This window comes from Ylistrum balloti, unplaced genomic scaffold (assembly GCF_031769215.1).
Source record: "Ylistrum balloti isolate Yb309-2 unplaced genomic scaffold, AGI_CSIRO_Ybal_v1 Utg371806, whole genome shotgun sequence".
Taxonomy (NCBI): domain Eukaryota; kingdom Metazoa; phylum Mollusca; class Bivalvia; order Pectinida; family Pectinidae; genus Ylistrum; species Ylistrum balloti.
The window spans coordinates 186,603-209,198 of NW_026782901.1; the positions used below are offsets into that span (position 1 = coordinate 186,603).

The 22,596-nt window shown below is 35.4% G+C and overlaps 1 protein-coding gene across 1 annotated transcript; it reads left to right on the forward strand.

Moving 5' to 3' along the window:
* The first annotated feature begins 15,774 nt into the window (after positions 1–15,774).
* Positions 15,775–20,774, forward strand: LOC132563628 (IST1 homolog). Its single transcript, XM_060228370.1, has 3 exons — positions 15,775–16,139; positions 16,668–17,136; positions 18,386–20,774. Exons 1-3 carry the CDS (start codon positions 15,871–15,873, stop codon positions 18,716–18,718), a joined length of 1,071 nt encoding a protein of 356 aa, XP_060084353.1. The 5' UTR covers positions 15,775–15,870; the 3' UTR covers positions 18,719–20,774.
* The last annotated feature ends 1,822 nt before the right edge of the window (positions 20,775–22,596 follow it).

Genomic DNA, 22,596 nt, shown 5'->3' on the forward strand with positions numbered 1-22,596 from the left:
CTGCCGCCTATTTTGGAAAGATTCCACAATATTTTTAATTGGGTACAGAGTTTTCCTTATTTGTATGCTTGTCACAATTCGAAAATATGAATAAACTCCGAAAACGTCAACCTTGTGTAGCATTAACGTGTTCATTGATGGCACTAGTTATGTGTTTAGCATGGACATTTAAATAGAACTATATTGCATTTTCGGAGGATTTTTAAAATCATAAAAATGTTTTATATACTAATTGAAAACCATTGTAACAGATAGAATATTGGTATAAATGTCTTATTGGCTATTTTCCAGAAATTGCTGACACAGTTACGTGTTAAACGATCGTATAGCCACGACAACTGTCATTGTCTGATTTGGAAATTACAACTTTTACATTGTCTGGGAAGAACTCTAGAGAATTCTTTTCGGGCAAATATCAAAGTTCACACATGGATCGATTGGAATATCGATTGGATTATAATGTATGAACAAACACATATGCTGACCAAACAACAGAATCACTTTTGTATACAGTATTTTTGACGATTGAAAGTTGTTAATGTTGTGCTAGCAGGTGTTCGAAACTGATGGTTAAAGCTAACTGATATTTTTTATATAATTAAATACGAAATAACTGGAGAAGAGAGGTGTTGTAATGTTAAACATTGTTTTATATAACATTAATCATAGTAGTTACACTGGAGGTTGTCGTTAACGATGATATCAATATAGAAGGATTAAGTAGGAGGTTCTAAATATTTTACTCTGAACCCGTATAATCGTCAATTTATGACTAGTGGGTTCAGTGAACAAGAAAAACATAGAGATGAATATCATCATTTTTGTTATGGGGAAACAGAAACCACTAAACACAAGGAAATATATGTCTGAATATTACGACGAAATTCTTTATTCGAGCACCTTTCAAATTATATAACTGGAAATGAAACCTACTCATTTTTTTAAGTTCAATAACTTGACAAGTGATCCTCGGATCATCATATTAGATATTTTCTAAGATTCGGAACTCTTTACACTGGAACCTTATCACAAAAAACCGAAATGTAGTATTTTGAAGAAAACATCATTGAAACTAAAGTGAATTTTTAACAAAGTTTTACATGGAAAACAACAAGCTTATTAACGTTACACTAAAGACGATAATTAGTGTATTGTCGCCAATGGTATTAACAACTCGAAACCGTTTAATTGAAGTAGAATGTTCAAACGTTTTTCGGCTGGTTTATTGTTTTTATTTATCACATATTATATTGATTGTTAGAATTTCTTCTTTTTTAAAATCTTCCCATCTGTTTAAAGTGTTCCTCTAACTAAGTGATGTATCCAATTCGTACAGGACAAGTTTTGTATCAGACACGAAAAGACACGAGAAAAACATGTCAAGTTGACGTCATCCTAGTCGATTTGGATTATGACATAGATACAACAACTGGCAACATGCCAACTTTGTAAGCACTTAATGGGAATCGTCGTATCGATTTGTCAGCCACGAGATTCACTTTGGTATAAAAAAAAAAAAAAAAAAAGAAAAAAAATTATTATATGGATATACAGACAGAGAAGGCTTCTGATGCTGTAGATACGGAAAGTGAGCTCAGTGATAGATAGAGCTCGGCTGTGATATCATCGTATCTGCTGCATGCAACTTGAAGCACTCCCTCCGTTACATATAAATGCCTTGTCAGTTTCGAGCGACGTGGACAGCCAATATCCTTTCTCAGCGTGTCTGTTATGCATCATACCAGTTGTAAAAGCAAGATTTATTTGTTACGGTGCAAAGTAGAAGGTTGAATAATACCGTATGGTGAATTCATGAGAGGAGAAATCCTATCAAGTGTTTGAAAGTACGGCATGACACATACTGATAAAATGTGTCACACACTTTAATGGTAGTCATTCATAAAAACGATTTATTAAGAAAAAAATCCTTCGAGGTTTATTTATAACGTATAGCATTGTATTGTGTCTGACCAATGGAGATAGGAGACCTGAGGCAAGCTAACAAAACAACAGCAAGGTTGACATCACACCGCCCTGTTGCATACCGGAATTGATCAATGAAGGATGAATCTTCACACAGTATATAACAAGAGTCGTTTTTGACGTCCGAATGTTAAATATTGATGGTGTAGGGAAACGTATCTTTTAAATGTTCCGTGTACCTAGATATCTGGCACGTGAGGAGAGCATTTATCATTAAAATTCTTGACACAAGGTCAACAAATTTAATTTGTCTCGAAAGTATCTATCTCCGTAGAGAATATAAGATGAAGGAATATCACGGTCATCAAGGGCTGATAGCAGGATCCATTCTGGGGATAATTCGCGTTACGTCCTAATCCATGACATCTTAGACCTGTATATAGATTTCTTCTCGGTGTTCTTACTGTCATTCACGTATCGGTTGGTTTTTTAATGTCACCTTATTCTAGTTCTTGTTGTCAGTAGTGTTTCCTCTTGCTAGTTCTTGTTGTCAGTGATGTTTCCTCTTGTCAGTTCTTGTTGTCAGTGGTGTCTCCTCTTGCTAGTTCTTGTTGTCAGTGGTGTTTCCTCTTGTCAGTTCTTGTTGTCAGTGGTGTCTCCTCTTGCAAGTTCTTGTTGCCGTTGGTGTTTCCTCTTGTTAATTCTTGTTGTCAGTGGTGTCTCCTCTTGCTAGTTCTTGTTGTCAGTGGTGTTTCCTCTTGTCAGTTCTTGTTATCCTTGTTGTCTCATCTTGCCAGTTCTTGTTGTCAGTGGTGTCTCCTCTTGTCAGTTCTTGTTGTCAGTGGTGTTTCCTCTTGTCAGTTCTTGTTGCCGTTGGTGTTTCCTCTTGTTAATTCTTGTTGTCAGTGGTGTCTCCTCTTGCTAGTTCTTGGTATCAGTCGTGTCTCCTTTTGCCAGTTCTTGGTATCAGTGGTGTCTCCTTTTGCCAGTTCTTGTTGCCTTTGGTGTCTCCTCTTGTCAGTTCATGTTGCCTTTGGTGTCTCCTTTTGTCAGTTCTTGTTGCCTTTGGTGTCTCCTTTTGCCAGTTCTTGGTATCAGTGGTGTCTCCTTTTGCCAGTTCTTGTTGCCTTTGGTGTCTCCTCTTGTCAGTTCATGTTGCCTTTGGTGTCTCCTTTTGTCAGTTCTTGTTGCCTTTGGTGTCTCCTTTTGCCAGTTTTTGGTATCAGTGGTGTCTCCTCTTGTCAGTTCTTGTTGCCTTTGGTTTCTCCTTTTGCCAGTTCTTGGTATCGGTGGTGTCTCCTCCTGTCAGTTCTTGTTGCCTTTGGTGTCTCCTCTTGTCAGTTCTTGTTGCCTTTGGTGTTTCCTCTTGTCAGTTCTTGTTGTTTTGGTGTCTCCTATTGTCAGTTCTTGTTGCCTTTGGTTTCTCCTTTTGCCAGTTCTTGGTATCAGTGGTGTCTCCTCTTGTCAGTTCTTGTTGCCTTTGGTGTCTCCTTTTGCCACTTCTTGGTATCAGTGGTGTCACCTTTTGCCACTTCTTGGTATCAGTGGTGTCTCCTTTTGCCAGTTCTTGGTATCAGTGGTGTCTCCTTTTGCCAGTTCTTGTTGCCTTTGATGTCTCCTCTTGTCAGTTCATGTTGCCTTTGGTGTCTCCTTTTGTCAGTTCTTGTTGCCTTTGGTGTCTCCTTTTGCCAGTTTTTGGTATCAGTGGTGTCACCTTTTGCCAGTTCTTGGTATCAGTGGTGTCTCCTTTTGCCACTTCTTGGTATCAGTGGTGTCTCCTTTTGCCAGTTCTTGTTGCCTTTGATGTCACCTCTTGTCAGTTCATGTTGCCTTTGGTGTCTCCTTTTGTCAGTTCTTGTTGCCTTTGGTGTCTCCTTTTGCCAGTTCTTGGTATCAGTGGTGTCTCCTTTTGCCAGTTCTTGTTACCTTTGGTGTCTCCTCTTGTCAGTTCATGTTGCCTTTGGTGTCTCCTTTTGTCAGTTCTTGTTGCCTTTGGTGTCTCCTTTTGCCAGTTTTTGGTATCAGTGGTGTCTCCTCTTGTCAGTTCTTGTTGCCTTTGGTTTCTCCTTTTGCCAGTTCTTGTTGGCTTTGATATCTCCTCTTGTCAGTTCATGTTGCCTTTGGTGTCTCCTTTTGTCAGTTCTTGTTGCCTTTGGTGTTTCCTTTTGTCAGTTCTTGTTGATTTGGTGTCTCCTATTGTCAGTTCTTGTTGCCTTTGGTTTCTCCTTTTGCCAGTTCTTGGTATCAGTGGTGTCTCCTCTTGTCAGTTCTTGTTGCCTTTGGTGTCTCCTTTTGCCACTTCTTGGTATCAGTGGTGTCTCCTTTTGCCAGTTCTTGGTATCAGTGGTGTCTCCTTTTGCCAGTTCTTGGTATCAGTGGTGTCTCCTTTTGCCAGTTCTTGTTGCCTTTGGTGTCTCCTCTTGTCAGTTCATGTTGCCTTTGGTGTCTCCTTTTGCCACTTCTTGGTATCAGTGGTGTCTCCTTTTGCCAGTTCTTGGTATCAGTGGTTTCTCCTTTTGCCAGTTCTTGGTATCGGTGGTGTCTCCTCCTGTCAGTTCTTGTTGCCTTTGGTGTCTCATCTTGTCAGTTCTTGTTGCCTTTGGTGTCTCCTTTTGCCAGTTCTTGGTATCAGTGGTGTCTCCTTTTGCCAGTTCTTGTTGCATTTGGTGTCTCCTCTTGTCAGTTTTTGGTATCAGTGGTGTCTCCTTTTGCCAGTCCTTGTTGCCTTTGATGTCTCCTCTTGTCAGTTCATGTTGCCTTTGGTGTCTCCTTTTGTCAGATCTTGTTGCCTTTGGTGTTTCCTTTTGTCAGTTCTTGTTGTTTTGGTGTCTCCTATTGTCAGTTCTTGTTGCCTTTGCTTTCTCCTTTTGCCAGTTCTTGGTATCAGTTGTGTCTCCTTTTGCCAGTTCTTGGTATCAGTGGTGTCTCCTTTTGCCAGTTCTTGTTGCCTTTGATGTCTCCTCTTGTCAGTTCATGTTGCCTTTGGTGTCTCCTTTTGTCAGTTCTTGTTGCCTTTGGTGTTTCCTTTTGTCAGTTCTTGTTGTTTTGGTGTCTCCTATTGCCAGTTCTTGTTGCCTTTGGTTTCTCCTTTTGCCAGTTCTTGTTGCCTTTGGTGTCTCCTCTTGTCAGTTCATGTTGCCTTTGGTGTCTCCTTTTGCCACTTCTTGGTATCAGTGGTGTCTCCTTTTGCCAGTTCTTGGTATCAGTGGTTTCTCCTTTTGCCAGTTCTTGGTATCGGTGGTGTCTCCTCCTGTCAGTTCTTGTTGCCCCTTTGGTGTCTCCTCTTGTCAGTTCTTGTTGCCTTTGGTGTCTCCTTTTGCCAGTTCTTGGTATCAGTGGTGTCTCATCTTGTCAGTTCTTGTTGCCTTTGGTGTCTCCTTTTGCCAGTTCTTGGTATCAGTGGTGTCTCCTTTTGCCAGTTCTTGTTGCATTTGGTGTCTCCTCTTGTCAGTTCTTGGTATCAGTGGTGTCTCCTCTATCCAGTTCTTGTTGTCATTGTTTTTTTCCTTTTTCTAGTCATCACATTCCTTTCATGTCTATTTACAAAGTAACTGAGAGTTCTCGTAATTTGTTTGACAGACTTATCTAATACAGTTTATATGCTATTCTTTTTTAATTTTTATTAAATTGGTGTATTTTCTGTCTAACATTACAAACATTTCCGATCACTAAAGATTGTGAGCTGAACGGTATAATCCTGGATGATATTCTTTTGTATTATAAAGTGTTGCATGTGCAATAGAAATTTGTCTACAAACTCCAAATACGGCTTTCGTTCTATTTTTAACACACGTATGGTACTCAGTTCAGCTGCATCTCTTTCGATCGTCACTCAACTGTCTACCGGAAGTACATGAAGCACCTTTGATGGGCACGCGAGTGAAATATGATGACAATTTAACTGACGTGACATTTAATATCTAATTTCATCTGAAAAATAGATTTTGACCTACTACCACATCCATCAAGCCCAACACACAGACAATTATCTACATCCGATCTTTGACGTATACTTATGTGTGCCAATCTGAGACCTTACTGGGAACTTCATGCTTCCTGTTTCTGAGTCCTAAGGGTTGTATTCGCCTTATAAGTGGTAAAGTATAGTGTGCTTTTGTCGTCAATAGCCGATTCAGTATAGATGAATCACATTTGATTGCTGTTCGGAATTTCAATATTGAACTTAAGATTATCAAGTTCACGATTATAATTATTGGAATATATTTCTATTCAGCTACTAATTACAATTACATTAGATAATATAGAAGTCCGGAATATTTATGTATTTCTTGCATACTCATAAACTCTGTTCAGATTGGGCATGAATAATGAAACAAAAAACACCTAAATATTTCAAATGATTTCGGCTTACAAATAAAAAGATAAAAAAAAATAATGAACACGTGTGTATTTACTGTTCGTATACTGTGACACTCTAAATCGGCCACTTAAAGCGACATCCAGAAATACTTAGAAACTCGGTCAAGATGTGCTTATCATGTTGATATTATCATAATGTATCCGTGATTTGTAGGATATTTCACACTTTAACATTACTGTTATCTGTACCTTTCATCAGCTCACTGATAACAATTTGTACATTATGGATATATCTAATTTAATTTCCAAGCGATATGATGAAATTTGAGTGTGAGAACATATTATTAAAAGTGTTGGTTTTAACAAACAATCTTCTATACTAACAGCAGATATTAACCACATGTAAACCAACATTGTAGATTGTATCAAGTATCCAGACAAAAAACTCCATTATTGTGAAGGATTAGAATTTTCACATTTCAGCAGAAAAGTAAGGACATTTTTTTTAAAATTTAGCGTTCTTGTAGAGAGTGGGGAGTATACATCTCTTCTTGTAGAGAGTGGTGAGTATCCATCCCTTCTTGTAGTCAGTGTGAGTATCCATCCCTTCTTGTAGACAGTGGTGAGTATCCATCCCTCCTTGTAGACAGTGGTGAGTATCCATCCCTTCTTGTAGACAGTGGTGAGTATCCATCCCTCCTTGTAGACAGTGGTGAGTATCTGTCCCTTCCTGTAGGCAGTTGTGGGTACCATGGATACAGTAATGGGTATTTCCGTTTCCCTTTTCCCTTTTTGGGTTTAGCGGGTTTGTACTTTTTCGCTTGGCGTCTTTCCATTGGAAAAAATTAAAAAGGAAAAACCCGGAAATATCCCACATGAACATCATACAAGTATGACGTCCCAGAGAGTGAGGAGAGATCGATGAGTCACTCTATAGTGTATGTACCATCTACCAAAGCAGCGTCGAGGCGTAGGTAAACATCACACATGTCATTCTGATGAGGACAATGTTTTATATTTGCCACATGACCTTTAAAGATTCGTAAAAATCGTTATAAACTTATGGACGAAGAGATAAACGTTTTTAGAAAATTGGCGACATCTGGATGGAGCTGGTCATCATTATTGTTTATTAAATCGTTGTAAACAGTTTAGAAGTGTGATGATTTATACATTTACTGAACTGTAAACTTTTAACATATATTAATAAAAACGCATTTGAAATAAGATTTCTTATCGTGAAGATGAATGTTTGGAAATAGTACGAAAAACCCCACTCAGTCGACATCTTTGACTGAAATTCTTGGTGACCAGATTAAAGACATCCTAGTTCAGCATGTGGTGGGTTCGGGTGACCTTTCCTGTAACAGTTTTATTGTAGCGGATATATTTCAAACCTGAACGCACTGAATGTCTAGTTGTCCGTTCTAAGCGAGACAACTCTGCATCAATTATTTACACCTTTTATAGCAGTCAGTTCAGTCAGTCAAAAGCAGCTCTGAAAAAAGACACGATATTATGGCTGACTCAATGATTCTTTTTTAACTGTTGTAACCGACTGATAACCTCCAGCCTCTCGATGTATGTCAAAAAAAGAGAGGACATTGCTTACAAAATGTATTCCGAAACCAGCAATGATATAAAGGTGGGGGTTTTATTTATTCATTTTTTATATATTTATTGGGGTTTTTCACGTTTGCCTTGCATAAAACTTACAATTAAGGATTTCAAAACAGCTAACAATGCATTCCATCTTATAGACATTACCGGTTTCATTATGCACTTCTCACCCTCAGTTCCAAAGAGTACAATATAACGGGAAAAGTTATAGTAAGGAAAGAAGTCCATTCTGGATCGCTAGACTTGCCGCCAGGCCCTGCTTCGAGAAGAAAACTTCTTCATCGCCTCATGCACTAGGTTTCAACGTTTTTGGAAATGGTACCAGTAGTATCCTACCATCACTGTTGAGTTCTAGCATGATGAAACACCTGGCTGTATGAGCGGTATGGCATCAATGTGTTTTTATTGAAAGAAATAATTTTTGTTGAGGAAAAAAGTTCTCGGGGCAACAGAAAATTATGGACCAATGGTCTAGTGACACGTGCACTAGTAACCACTAAGATGTGTCTGTTGGATGGCACTTAAAATGGTGTTCTTTAGAGGATGTACAGGTGACTATCACGATAAAGATATTCGGAGATTAGATGGCCTTCGAAAATATCAAATTATCTCGTGCCAGTCTATTATATCATGGTTACTTTTAGCTGGTTACCTATGGTCAAGTTAAGCTAAGACAATATAAGGCACGAGGTCGACCTCCACAGCAGTGTTAAGTAACAGCAACACCCAAACTGTCAGCTTCATCTCAACTTATTCCGTCCCTATAAACAGACTGCTCAAAATGTAAGGTAAATCTGGTTAATCTATTTCTTGTATGATATAGTATATCCACTCATCTTTCATCGTTAATCATTGTTCTAAACACGTAGCCAGTATACGGTTTTTGTTTCTTTTAATTTTAGCCAGTATTTTAAAAATTTTAACTTTCTATTTATTTACCATGGTTGTCTAACAAGTTGAATATATATATATACAAAATCAGTGTATGTACGGTTTTTTATACCGTATTAATAATCTTAGTTTTGGAGACATTAAGTTTTAACTTTCATTCTAAATTGTATACACACAATGAGTGTAAAAGTTTCTGCAATGCTCTTGATGTCTCCTCAATAAATTCAGTGTCATCCGCATACACAAGTAAAAATAAGGAGGCCTATGTTAATAGAGGGACAATTTTCAATGATGAATTTATTTTCACAATCATTTACATATAGACTGTACATGATTTTACATCTTTATAAAACGACTGAAACATTTTCAACATTTGAGACCACAAACAACTTCATTCAATCAAATCGAACGCTTTTGTGTCTACAAAGCAACAATATAACCTTTTTTAAACCAAATTACACATCAATTATTATATCATGTTCACTATCCCATTTAAGTACCCTCTGATTTAATACTCCGGTAAACAATTTACCTAAACAGCTTGATAAACAAATGTTGGGGCCATAAAAACTCCTTTTATATGTATTGACACAACACATGCCTAGGGCCAAGCTTCAACCAAAAACCCAGACTTGAAGATATTATTTACTATTGAATATTTTAGTTATATAAGATAAAACTACATTTCTTCAGTCTAGAAATATCTCATTCAGGCATGTATCTTCACCAAACTTTTGTTTCTCTTTAATTACCTTATTGGAACTATAATTTTTGTCTAACTTTTCATAAACTACATCACAGTTTACAACTTTATCATTTTCAATACTTTCAGATTGTCCAATATTAAGATTTTTAAGGTGGGTAAAGAAGTTATCCGCACCGATGCTAGAGCAAGTCGCATCAACAGGACTTTTCCTTTACCAAGTATTTATAGACCTGTTTTGCATTATTTCGTCGGACTAACTCCATCATGTCACCTTCATTTTTCTTATATTTTCTCTTAAGCCTCTTTTCTAATATTTTATAAGGGCGTTTCCTCTCTATCAGAATCCTATGATTAGCAGGTGTTTGATCACTGTTAAAGGCAAACAGAGCCTGTTTGGATCTGTAAGCAATGGTTTGTCTTCTTTGAGGAGATTAATTTTTTTATGGTTAGATACTTCACATGTATGTACCTGTCATGAATCACAATAAGGCATAATTACAATGTTTACCAAACTACAAAAATAATCGCCCATCTTATCAATGTCACGTTGTGTTATTTCCTTTATATTGCAAACTCGTCCTAAAGCGGTTGCTTTTTCAATCAGCTCCTTTTGAATGATATCGCTGTTGTCATCCTTCCGCTTGACAAAATCGCATGTAACACTTAACTTAGTGTTTGTGATCATTTATACAGCTTTTATATTTTGTTTTGTAATGTACTCTAAAACACAATGGAGCACGACCAGAAAATTCTTGTAAAACGACCTAAAGAAATTTCACATATATTAATAAAATTACAGGCTTCTGCTAAAACATAATAAATTACACTAGATCTGGCTACAAAAAATCACACTTCCCTTTTATCATCAGAATGGCGACCATTTACAATACAGAAACCAGAAGCAATACACATCAATAACAATTTCCTATCGAAATTGTTGACGTATCAGTGTTCTTACGTGTGGTTATTTCTTCGTCTTTACTGTAATTTAGAGTCAATTCTGTTCAACAAAGAATCACTAGGACCATCATTAACGATAGGATCACACTTACAACCTGTGAGAGAGTTTGAATCGCCAGTAACATATACCTCACCTGGTATCAGTCACTGTGGAAGGAATAGGCGATATTAAGGACAGCTAGCAGATTGTAAATGAATGTTTCATAATTTTAATGAAATAGATAATAGTTAAAAATAGTTACAGGATAAGTTCAACGTGGGAGTCAGCTGCTTTTGATTAATATTATGCATGACATATGTAAATATGTGTATATATGATAATGACAAATTGGCGTCATAGTGCATTCGTTATGTTACGTTGGCATTTAAAATAGTTGGTTTCATTTACAGTACTTCTGTTGAGACGCTAAATTTCTGTAATTATAGTTTTCTTGAAAATATTTTCCATATACATACAATATATACCAGTTATAATTAAGCAAATGTATTCATTAATTAAATCATCTTGGTCCACTCCCTAAGTCTACTTAAGTGTGAAATTTGTGTACAGGTAAATAATACAGCACACTTGTGTCATGATCACGTGCTGTCATTGCAAGAGGCCGAATACTCGTGCCAATGTATGAGATCAAAGGGATGTCACCAGGTAGATAAGTAGTTTGTAAAGTGATGTAGGTTTTTATGCGTCGTCTGATTTTCCATTTTACAACAATGTCCTCAAAACAAGGAAATTAAAGACGGTTAATTGGAGAAAGATATCAATGAATGAAAACCGTAAGCCTCGTCCATTGGTTCATAGATACATTACATCTTTGTGAGACTTGAACGGACAGATCTCTCTCTACAAAATGTTTATACGAATAGCATTATTCTATATAAACGTAGAACTGATCTAGAATCAGATCATATTGAATGTATTTGGATTCAACTAAATCAAAAGCACAGAAGGAAAATGTTATGTTTTGTGTATATACCACCAAATGTAGTCACATCTTGGAATGGTGTGTTTGATGGTATGCTCGAGATCTCAGTCAGTGAGAATCAAGATAAATTATTCTTGATGATGTTAATATTGATGTATTACATTCAAACGTAATTAATTTGATATTCGTGCCTGTTTGAAAATTAAGAAAGTTAAAAAAAATTAACAACCTGAATGTTATAATGTGGAGATAGGTAAAGCTCGTAAACTATGGGATGAATATCACAAAATCAAAGATGGGGTAAATTTTAGGATGTGGAGAAATAAAACAAAAACATTGATTAAGAAATTTAAAAAAAAACCTATTTCAAAATGCTATAGTTGATAATAAGCCTAGTGGAATGTTATGGAAACATATCAGATGTATTTCAAACCAATCACAAAGTACTTTGCCAACCCAATTAACAGATGGACCAATTATCTCAGACAGGCAAGAAGTTTTCACTTTGTTTAACAATAATGTATCCTTAATTGTAAATAAGAAAACATTAAATCATAATGATCATCTTCAATTAAAAGATGATATTAAAGAGAAAATGGATGACAGCTGCCCATTCACAATTCCATTCATTAAAGTAACAGATGCATATACCGCTATTTCTGTGGAATACCATGGGTTACGTCCCCTTAGCGCTATTCGAGTCGCATGCGAGAGAGACATTATTACATAAAAAACAGTTACAACGAGAGAGAGAGAGAGAGAGAGAGAGAGAGAGAGAGAGAGAGAGAGAGAGAGAGAGAGAGAGAGAGAGAGAGAGAGAGAGAGAGAGAGAGTGACGTTTTTGTGACTGGAGACATGTAAGAATTATTAGATTGATATTTACACTTCAGTTAACACCTCAAACAACCAACGATGTAATTGTTTCATAATAAATGTTTCCTTTCGAAACAAAATAGATTAATATCTTCAAAAACAGAAAAAAATCCGACAGGAACATTCGATCCAAGCACTTTGCAGCTGAGAGGAGGGGTCTTACCACTGTACTATCGTTACGTCATTGATTCTAAACCTTGTAATTGTAGTGATTGAAACGTCGATGTTTCTTTATAAAAAAGAAAATTGAACCCTGTTTGTGTCTTACCTATGTTGATAGAATATGCCAAGTTTAACAAAAGGGGCAATCTTCCAGTTTCTTTCGATCACTTTGGATTTGCCATAGTTGGGTCTTCCGATTTAATTTTTTTATACAAGGACATAGTGACGTTTGAAGGCCTCATTGAAATGCTCCCACCATCCACATTTTTGAGGGGGTCTTAACTTTTTTTTTTGTTTCATAAAAACATCACTGCCAAAAAACAATCAAGTGTATCATGTGATGTGGCTCTATATGATTCTAAATTACCAATTGTTGAAAGTATTACACATGTTGGTGTTTTGTTGAACAGCAAAAATAATAATATTGAACGCACAGAACGCGCTTGTTCTAAGTTGAAGTGTGGAGTAATGTCTTTGATTCGTTCTGGGGCACACCCATATACGCTCAATCCTCTTACTATTGCAAAAATAGTAAAATCTAAAGTTTACCCTTCAGCATTGTATGGCTGTGAATTGTGGCAATTAAAGCAAAGAGAAATTTATATGTTAGAAAAGGCACAGAATTTCATTGTTAAATCAATTCAAGGTTTCAGTTTAAGAACTAGAACGGACATGTGTACATCTTTGCTTGTGTGGTTTTCAATTGAAGTATATATAAGTATAAAGAAAATGCAATTTCTTGGTAGAATTTGTTTAATGAATGTAGGTTATTTAACACGTGAGATTTTTATTAAACGGTTAATTGAATTCAGTCTGACCCATTTTAGTAGAGGATTTGTGCCTGATATTGTTTATATTCTACAAAAATACAATTTGTACTATGTTCTTAATGAATTCTTGAAAAATGGTGTATTTCCTAACAAATCACAATGGAAGATTTTAATTAATGGTCATGTTAGAAAATATGAAGAAACTAGATTATTTGAAAGAATGTACGTAGATCGTGATTTTTCTCGATTTATTCTCTTACATAATAGTATACATCCTTACCCCGTTTGGAAACTTGCTCTACGTTTTCCACAACATGGTTTTTATATCAAACGAATTGTTAAACTAAGCGTTGAAATGCGTGGAAATGAAAATGCTCACCTGTGTCACTACTGTGGCCTCATGTATAAAGATGTCATTATTCATAGCGTGCTTGAATGCTCTCACACGGAGAGTTTACGAGACCAGCTCTGGTGCTTACTAAGCACAGTGAAAGATATAGATTTTGTAGTTTACCTTAATGAATTGTCAAATTATCAATTAATACAATTCTTCGGGGGAATTATCGACTACGATATATCCCCATTTGAACTAGAGGATTTTAGAATAAACTCAATAATTTTCATCTTCAGAATCCTACAACATTATCATGCTATATAATTGTAATGTTTGGTCATTTTGACTTCAATATGAAATATTCACGTCTTAAATCCTATGGTTGTAATATGCACATTTATTGGATTTAACTGGGAAAAAATACCCGAAATGATTTTTTTACGAAGAAAATTAATTTTTTTTTTCTTTTGCATTACTTCATACGATATTATATATATATATATATATCTTGATATTGTACTTCACGCGTTTATATCCTTAACTATAGGAGTTGGTGTATGTATACAATATACGCACGTAAACTCTGTGTCTATTGTTCACTTTGTATGTAATTGAACTGATTCTTGTATGTATATGTGTTTACTTTATAACTTTTCTTTATATTATATCGTTCCATATGGAAAACGCTATATTTTCGCTGCGTTTATATTCATAACTCTGTGTCTATATGTAATTGAAATGTTGTTGTATGTGTTTACTATATAACTTTTCTTTAATATATGTTCCATATGGAAAACGCTTATTTCGCGCGTTTATATTCATAACTATAGGAGTTGTTGTATGTATACAATATGTACGTAAACTGTGTTACTGTTTATATATTAATTTAAATGCTTCTTATGTGTATATTTGTGTACAAACGCACTATTACTTTCTGTAATGTTAATGTATGTTCTTTTTGTACAACTCTTCACACTTGGAGGAAATAAAAGAAATAATGATAATAAAATTTTATTCAGTATTTACAGGTAAAAACGTCATAGGACAGGCCCTAATGACGCCAGCAACGCCGATGGACAACCGGTAGCACCGGTAAGGTGCAATTATCCCTGACAACTACGATGGACAATATTTGTACTGATTTAATTACTCTAAACTAATACACGATTATAAACCAGTAACAATAGCTATAGGAAGACACAAAATAGAAAGGAATATGATAATCATACAATTTAAACCTGGTAACGATGATCAATTATTAAAGGGATATATTAATACAAAGAATGAGGTAAAGCATTAAAGTTACACGGCTAAAGGAAGATTTATTACTAACTCCTCGTCTTGAATAGTACAAAAAACCCTTAGTCCGGTTATAACCGAGCCTAGGACACTCCCACCATCCATCCTTTTTTTGTATTTCTTATATGGCTTCCATAAACTCGCCTGTGTGGGTACTTACCCATTACATGGTAAACAGTTTCAATTTAAATTCAATGCAACTAATAAAACCGACCTGTCGAGGGGTATTCATGTTTAAAATAACAAATTACATGCTAATGAATCTAAAAAAAAAAAAAAAAAAAAACCCAAAAAACTACCATTATGCTAATTTCCTCTTGTCATAAGTTTGCATGAAGACTCCTATAAGCATCGCTGTAGCTGGTTTTGATATTACAGGAACAAAAACTTCAACAGTTCTAGGTATCCAAATAGAAGAAATCTTTACACGGACATAACAGATAAAGAAAGTTTCGAAAAAAATGCCTTCAGGTGCTGCTTTACAACTTAAACTTACTCAGTATCTACCATGCAATGTTAGGAAACTATGTTACAATTCCTACATTCTCCCGATAATAGACTATGCGGTTATTTAAAAGGATTTAATAGGATAATAGTGAACGCAGGCATTTCTGCCTCTGTATTCACATCAACACAATGCATTATTAATATAAACATAATATTATACTAGATATAAGACGCTGTATGATCGTACCTCAGAAATCGTCTAGGTGTTTTTCAAATTCATGAACGTTAGCCTAAGTGATGAAATTACCCATGTATGGGGTAATGGTCTACCTAAAGAACGAATTGAACTTAGATAGAAGTTAGATAAAGACTCAGTTTCATTCATCGTTTGGCAGCGTTAGATATCTGTTCGACTTTTGGGTTCATCAATTTTTCAAATATTTCGCGGGAGACACAGAATAAAATATATTTAGACCAATCAGCAGCTAACTTTATCTTCTTTCCGATGCAGTAGGAAGTGTATGACGTCAACACCCAAACAAATAGACATCGCTCATGGTCGTGTGACCCGATCCATTGATGACTCGTAACTGATTTAAACGAGTATTTCACATCAGAGTCTCATTTCACTGTTGTGCCAGCATGTTTAGTAGCGGCGCAAATTACAGTAAGTTGAAAACCAACTTACGATTGACCATCAATCGCTTGAAACTACTGGAAAAGAAGAAAACCGAACTAGCGGCGAAGGCAAGGAAAGAAATCGCGGATTACATTTCTGCTGCTAAAGATGACCGGGCCAGGATCAGAGTTGAGCATATCATCCGGGAAGATTATCTTGTTGAAGCAATGGAACTCCTTGAGATGTATTGTGACCTTCTCCTGGCCAGATTTGGTCTGATACAGACTCAAAAGTATGCAAAAACACCTCGCGTCTCTTCATTAACAGATATATACATATATATGTATTAATAACAATCATAATAGCTTTACTTTTACTTTCATGTCGTTTTCAAATATTCGACTTTAGTACATATAATTCTTTTGAAAAGTGACGTTGCTGTGAAATATACACTGCAAGTCAGTCATATGATGTATTATTGGCAGTAGTCAATACAACTGTTTACAATGAGTGTCACATTTTATTACAAAAATTACACATACTTTTCCAGTAGGGATGTACCGGATGTCCCATTATAGATATGAAAATAGAAAGCCACAATATCAAATGGGAATTAGTAGTTGTACTGTATTCTTTTTATTATTGATATAATGGGAAGAGGTTATAATGAAGTAACTTGGAAGTTTTTACACGATTGCTGTTGCAAGTAACATCCTCATTAATAACGTGAAGCAGGCCAAACCATATATTATAATTATATGACACAGATTGTTGTAATGCTACATTAATAATTATAATATGTATCTGTTTTATTTTGTAGAGAACTGGACCCTGGGCTTGAAGAGTCAATTGCTAGCATAATCTGGGCAACACCTCGCCTTCAAGCTGATGTACAGGAACTGAAACATGTGTCTGACCAATTCAGTGCAAAATATGGCAAGGAATTTGCTCAAGCATGTCGAACAAATGAGCTGAACAATGTTAGTGAAAAGGTTATGCATAAATTAGGTGTAGAGGCTCCGCCCAAGATACTTGTAGAACGTTATATGATAGAGATTGCCAGGACCTATAATGTGCCATTCGAGCCAGACCCATCTGTGATGGCACAGGACGAGATGTTCAGTGCTGAGAATTTTCTCATTGATTTGGGAGAGAAGAAAGGAGGAGGAGGTAGTGGTGGTGGTGGAGGAGGAATGGGAGTATTGGAACCACAATCAGCATCCTACCTACCTCCCCCACAGCAACAGTATCCTCCTCCAAGTCAGGCCATGATGTACCCACCACCGCAGGTGAGAAATTTTCAACCAGTCCATTACTATTATAGTTTTGCATTACAATAGTTAGACCTGATAGTTTGGAGTCAAGTGAACAGTTGGTTTCATTATCTGATATTTAAAGTAACTTATGATATTTATTTGTTATTCACAATTTTTATTTATGTTACGCTATTTTCAGTGACTTGGAATTATTTTCTTTATTTTGGGTAATATAATGTCATCATGTTTGTCGTTGTTTCCAAATTGTGAACACATGCAGAGCAGTGATTCAATTATCTTACTCGTCAATGCAAAGAAATTGTCTTCTAATTGGTCTTTCCCTACGAATACATTTCAATATTTCTATCAAAATATCATATCAGCTAGACTCTTTTTGTGACAGTTTTATGATCAGTTACCTTTAAAAATAATACACCATGGTAAAGTCATCATACTAGGGAGAGTTGCAATAATATTGACTGGAGGGCTATTTATATAGTGGTTTTTAGTGGTTTAACATGCATAAAGAGGTGTGTTTTTGAATGAATGATAACAGGTTTTAAAACATTTTCTCTGTACACAGACTGCTGAAAGAAAAGGAATGTTTGACACCAGTAGTTGACTGTTTTTTTGTTTTCCAAATATTACAGTTTTTTCAACCACTTCAAGACAGTCTCCAAAATGTTTTGTGTTCAGTATGTGAACTAAAAACAGAGGACTCTGCAGGGGGAGGTGGGGGGAGGTGTTGTTATGCACCCTGTAAATGGTCAATAGAGATTCAAATTCTGGTGTTTAAATGCTCAACTATACCTATTGGATGGAAATGTACAGACTTTCAAGTAATCTATGGGAAAAATCACTATCCATGAGCCTCATTGATTAATGAGCTGGAAGAAAATATGCACCAAAAAAATATCTAAATCCTGGCCAATATTGAGGTTAACCCATAGAATATCCACAAAGTTGTCATCGACAACAGAAACCTGACAAGTTTTTAACAGATTATCCTTTATGAAGAACCTCTACCACTTCCATCTTAGTTTTATGATGAAGTGTTTTTGTTGCCTATCCAAGTGAAATTAATAGATTTGATTGATTTTTTATGTTTCAAAGAAATTATCTATTAGTAATTATAGAAATAACCTTTGTGAAAAACTGGAATTTCAGTAATTTTTGTTTCTTTTAAGGAGTAAAGAAAAGCCATGCAGTCATTCTCTCTGTATTTTGACAGGGAAAGCAAACTGGTTTGTTCCCCATAGTTAAAATTTCCATTTTGTTGCAGACAAAGCAGCCTCCACCTTTACCGCAGGCACCTCCAGCAGCCGGTATAGACACCCCTGCTTACCCACCCCCACAGGGGGGACAGAGTTCAGATTATGACAATTGGTTAGGAGAGGATCCCAAGAAACAGCTTCAGAATACTGTACCCACACAGCCTCCTCAACAGCCACCCCCTCCTGTCGGATTCAAAGATGGATTTCCTGAACTGCCGACGGTTCCAACCAACACACTGCCAGATCCAGGGAACTCTGTAGGGACTAGCTCTGCAGGAGGAGATGATGTGGATTTTGATGATTTGACAAGAAGATTTGAACAGTTGAAAAAGAAGAAGTAAACAGTGCTTTATCACATGTTAATATGTTAGTTTTAGTGCTTTGAAATGTTAGTGACCTGGATATAATTGAAAGACTTCATGGACAATATTCCTAGTCTTGGGACATTTCTTTTACAAAGATAACTTATTACACGAAGAATCGTTTATAGTTAATGTGATATAAATTTTTCATAATGTCAATCAGAACATTACACAAACAGCAATTGAAAACACCTTTAATTCTTATATAACACATAAATCTGAAATGAAAAATCTCAGAACTTGCATGAATCTGACCTGTGTTCTGTCGTAACAGGAATTCAGACGGAGGAAAACCTTGTAACACTGTTGTTATTTGTCAACACTGACAAGTATATCAGACTTAACATTATTTTGAAGTAAACTAATACCCCTGGTGTAAGTATTATTCCATAAAAGGAAGAGAAGACATTGTATGTTGAAGACATAGAGTGTAAATGAGTATGAGGAGGGATATAAAACAAGTGGTATCATATTGAGACTTACTGAATGTTTGTTTACCACTTCTAGATATTATATTTATGCTGTTAAAAGACAGGGTTGGAAAATGATTGAACAGCCTATGAGAATCGGTTATCTTCTCGTCAAAGAATAGTACATCTCAAATAAATTATGACAATTCAGTTTGATTTCATTTTTACCTGGTGTTAATGTCAATGTGTTATCTCCCTTGAAATAGTCAAGGACTTGATAAACTTGAAACCTAAACAAGTGATATTAAGGAACAATTGGTGTTTATGTGTAGGGAAACTGGCTGAATCTATATGTATTGTGTTGCTATTACAATGTATATATTAGTGCTTTACATGCAATGCAGTACTGTCGTATAATGATTATTGTATATTTAACTTGGTAAAAGGAGCATTAAATTAATAACACAACTCATAATAGTGTCTTATAGGATGTACCGGTACACAATTTAATATTTGTACATTTTTAGATCACCTGAGACTAATTCTCATGGGGACCTATTGCAATCGCCTTTTGTCTTGTGTCATGTGTTGTTAACCTTTAGAATAGTCAAATTGGTTGAAACTTCAAAAATCTTCTCAGTACCCAAGTATAGTAGAATGAAATATTCCTTGTTGATCGAAAGGCCTTTGGATGCTTTATCAAAATTGTGAATTTCATGACCAGGGGGTCTCGCGTTTCCCTCTGGGAAGGGGTAAAGTTTACAATCATTTATATCGGAAAATATCTTTTTTAACATAATTTGTTCATTTTCACTAAGAAGTAGTTCAAACTTGGTTACAATTGTTACTATAGGATGACAGATTAGTGATATGCTCACACTGACCTTGGCTAACTTCTAATGACTGATGGGTGGGGCCTATAATGGGTCAAATTGACTCAAATTTCAAAGATCTTCTCAATATCTAGATTTGGTAGAATCTATCAAATACTGTTCATGGAGCGAGGAGTTTATTTAGGAAAACTACATTTTTTGGTTTAATTTTCTTTAAATTCAAAATTTGTTAAAAGCCTTATCATGGACAGCAGTTAATATTATGCGCAGTTTGCATTTGCATTATGTGTGCAATGTAATTAAAGTTATTATTTCTATGACATATTACAAGGAGCATTGTAACTCAGGTTACCATTAAGGCCCTTGTGCCTCTTGTTTTATATTGAAACAGTTCTGCAATTGATAAATTACAAAGTAACAGTGGTTTTTATGGATTTATAGATCAGTACCATGTGTTGTAGTAGTTTGTATTGATGTATACAAAGAATAAGGTTTTTTACTGAAGTGGTATATACTGTCTAGTATATACTGATGTACATGGCGTCCATTTAGTTAGTGGGAAATAATCATTTTAATTGATAATGTGCTTCATGACCATATTTTAACTTAAAACTTTAATGTACTTAAGCTTATTGAGTCTGATATAATGGTTCGAGAGAATTGTTGGTACACTTCAATCTTCAAATTTCAAATTGTAATTAATATTTAATATTTGCTGATTTTCTGATTATTGACTGTAAATGTGGGTGCAATCCTTTTTTCACTGTTAAAATTAAAACGAAATGAATCTTTTCTAGAGATGTTGGTTTATTTTACTGGTGAAAGTAAGTTACATTATGAGTGAAAATACAGGAGACCTGATGGTATATCTAGCTATGCCCCATGCTGTATAGCTCTTCTCTTTCTTCCATTAACATTCTCCTTCAGGCCTTTCTCTCTAATGCACACTTAAACACATTGATTTGCCTTCTGAATATTCACAGTCCCTGGTTGGTCAGTTACATTCTAAATATAGTTAAAATTTGGACCTTAAACCATTACAAAACAACTGATATGAATTCACTTCTTAGAAAAAATATTTCAAACAAGAATCATATGCCATATATATGTATGGGCTATAATACTTAAAGATATGGACTGTGGGTTGGGAATTCGTGCCAGGGCCCTGTGATCAGACTTTGTTCAGATGAAAAGATGAATAAGTTTTGTTAACAATTGAGAACTTGGAAATTGGATAATGACAACTTTGTGACTAGACCGCCAGATATGCTGGGAAATCCAAAATATACTCTAGTATGGCTATCGATATTAATTACGCAATATAAGTCAGTTATCAAATAGAAGAGGTACAAGTGTCAGCTTTATCTGCGATCAGTATCTGTCGAAGGACACATAGGACAATTTGCTGTCCAGGTAACGTTATGAAGTGGACAATAATGTAAATCATATATAATCTTCATACGTAATGATTACAAAAACCTCACACATGGGAATAAAAAGACAAAGGATATGGGATACTTTCAACTAAGGAATACAGATCTGTCTACATGGTCAACCAGTAGTATTTAGTGTAAATAAATATATCCGTACATTGATACAACAAAATCTTTATTCAATGCAGATAATCAATGTGTTAAGTTCATCGATACACCACTTTGCTTCAGCACTTGAGCAGGCTTTTAATGACTTCCAAAGTATGAAATCAAATGTTAAAGAAACTCACACTTGTCAATGTTTTGGCATGCTTCAGAAGTATGTAAAATGGTTTAAAAATAAACAAATACTTCAAAGAATTTATAAAGATTAATTCAGTCAAGAAAGCATTCAAATAGTGTATTGGTCAACAGCAGAGTACTGGATGGTACTCCGTTCATGTCCAAGGATGTATATATATCCCTGATTCGTCCATCAATATTTTGAAGGTAAGGTTTTGTTAACATACAAGATAATATGGTCCGTTTTCAATCATATGCATTCATAAATGCTTATATCTAAGTCCATGTCAGTATTTATTTATAATTCACCTCAGTTTTTAATTTTCAGAATAAAGTTAAATTTTAGTTTTTTGTTTTACTAATGTCAACCAATACAAGGGGTTCAGCTATTGGTTGACTTTCTATAGCAAGAAAAGTTATTATTTTATATTTAGGACACAAATTTTGAAGCAAGGCTCAAACTGCATTGCACTGCGTAGGGATAACGGGTCCATAACTGTCGCCCCTTTTCCAAAATCCTGGATCTGCGACTGGTTTCTATTGAGAAAGGACATATAATACAGAGGGACAAGAACTGCCTGTAGATAGCTCTTTGTAATGTGAAGGAATTTTAATCATTTTCTCAAAAACTTACATAACCATTTCTTCCAAAATATACAGTAGCAGAAAAGAAATTGATAGTGCTAACTTCGTGACAAATAATTTCTGTTAACTTTTGAAAACAAAATGCATGTTTAAGCTATTTACACTATCCGTGAACTGATATACCACCCTATAGCAGGTTGTGTACCACTTTCAGTTGGAAATATGAAGAAAATATATATATTTTAAATGATGGCTTTAAAAAGCCGATTAATTTTGCAATTAACTTATGTAAGTTATATGATATTTCACTTTAT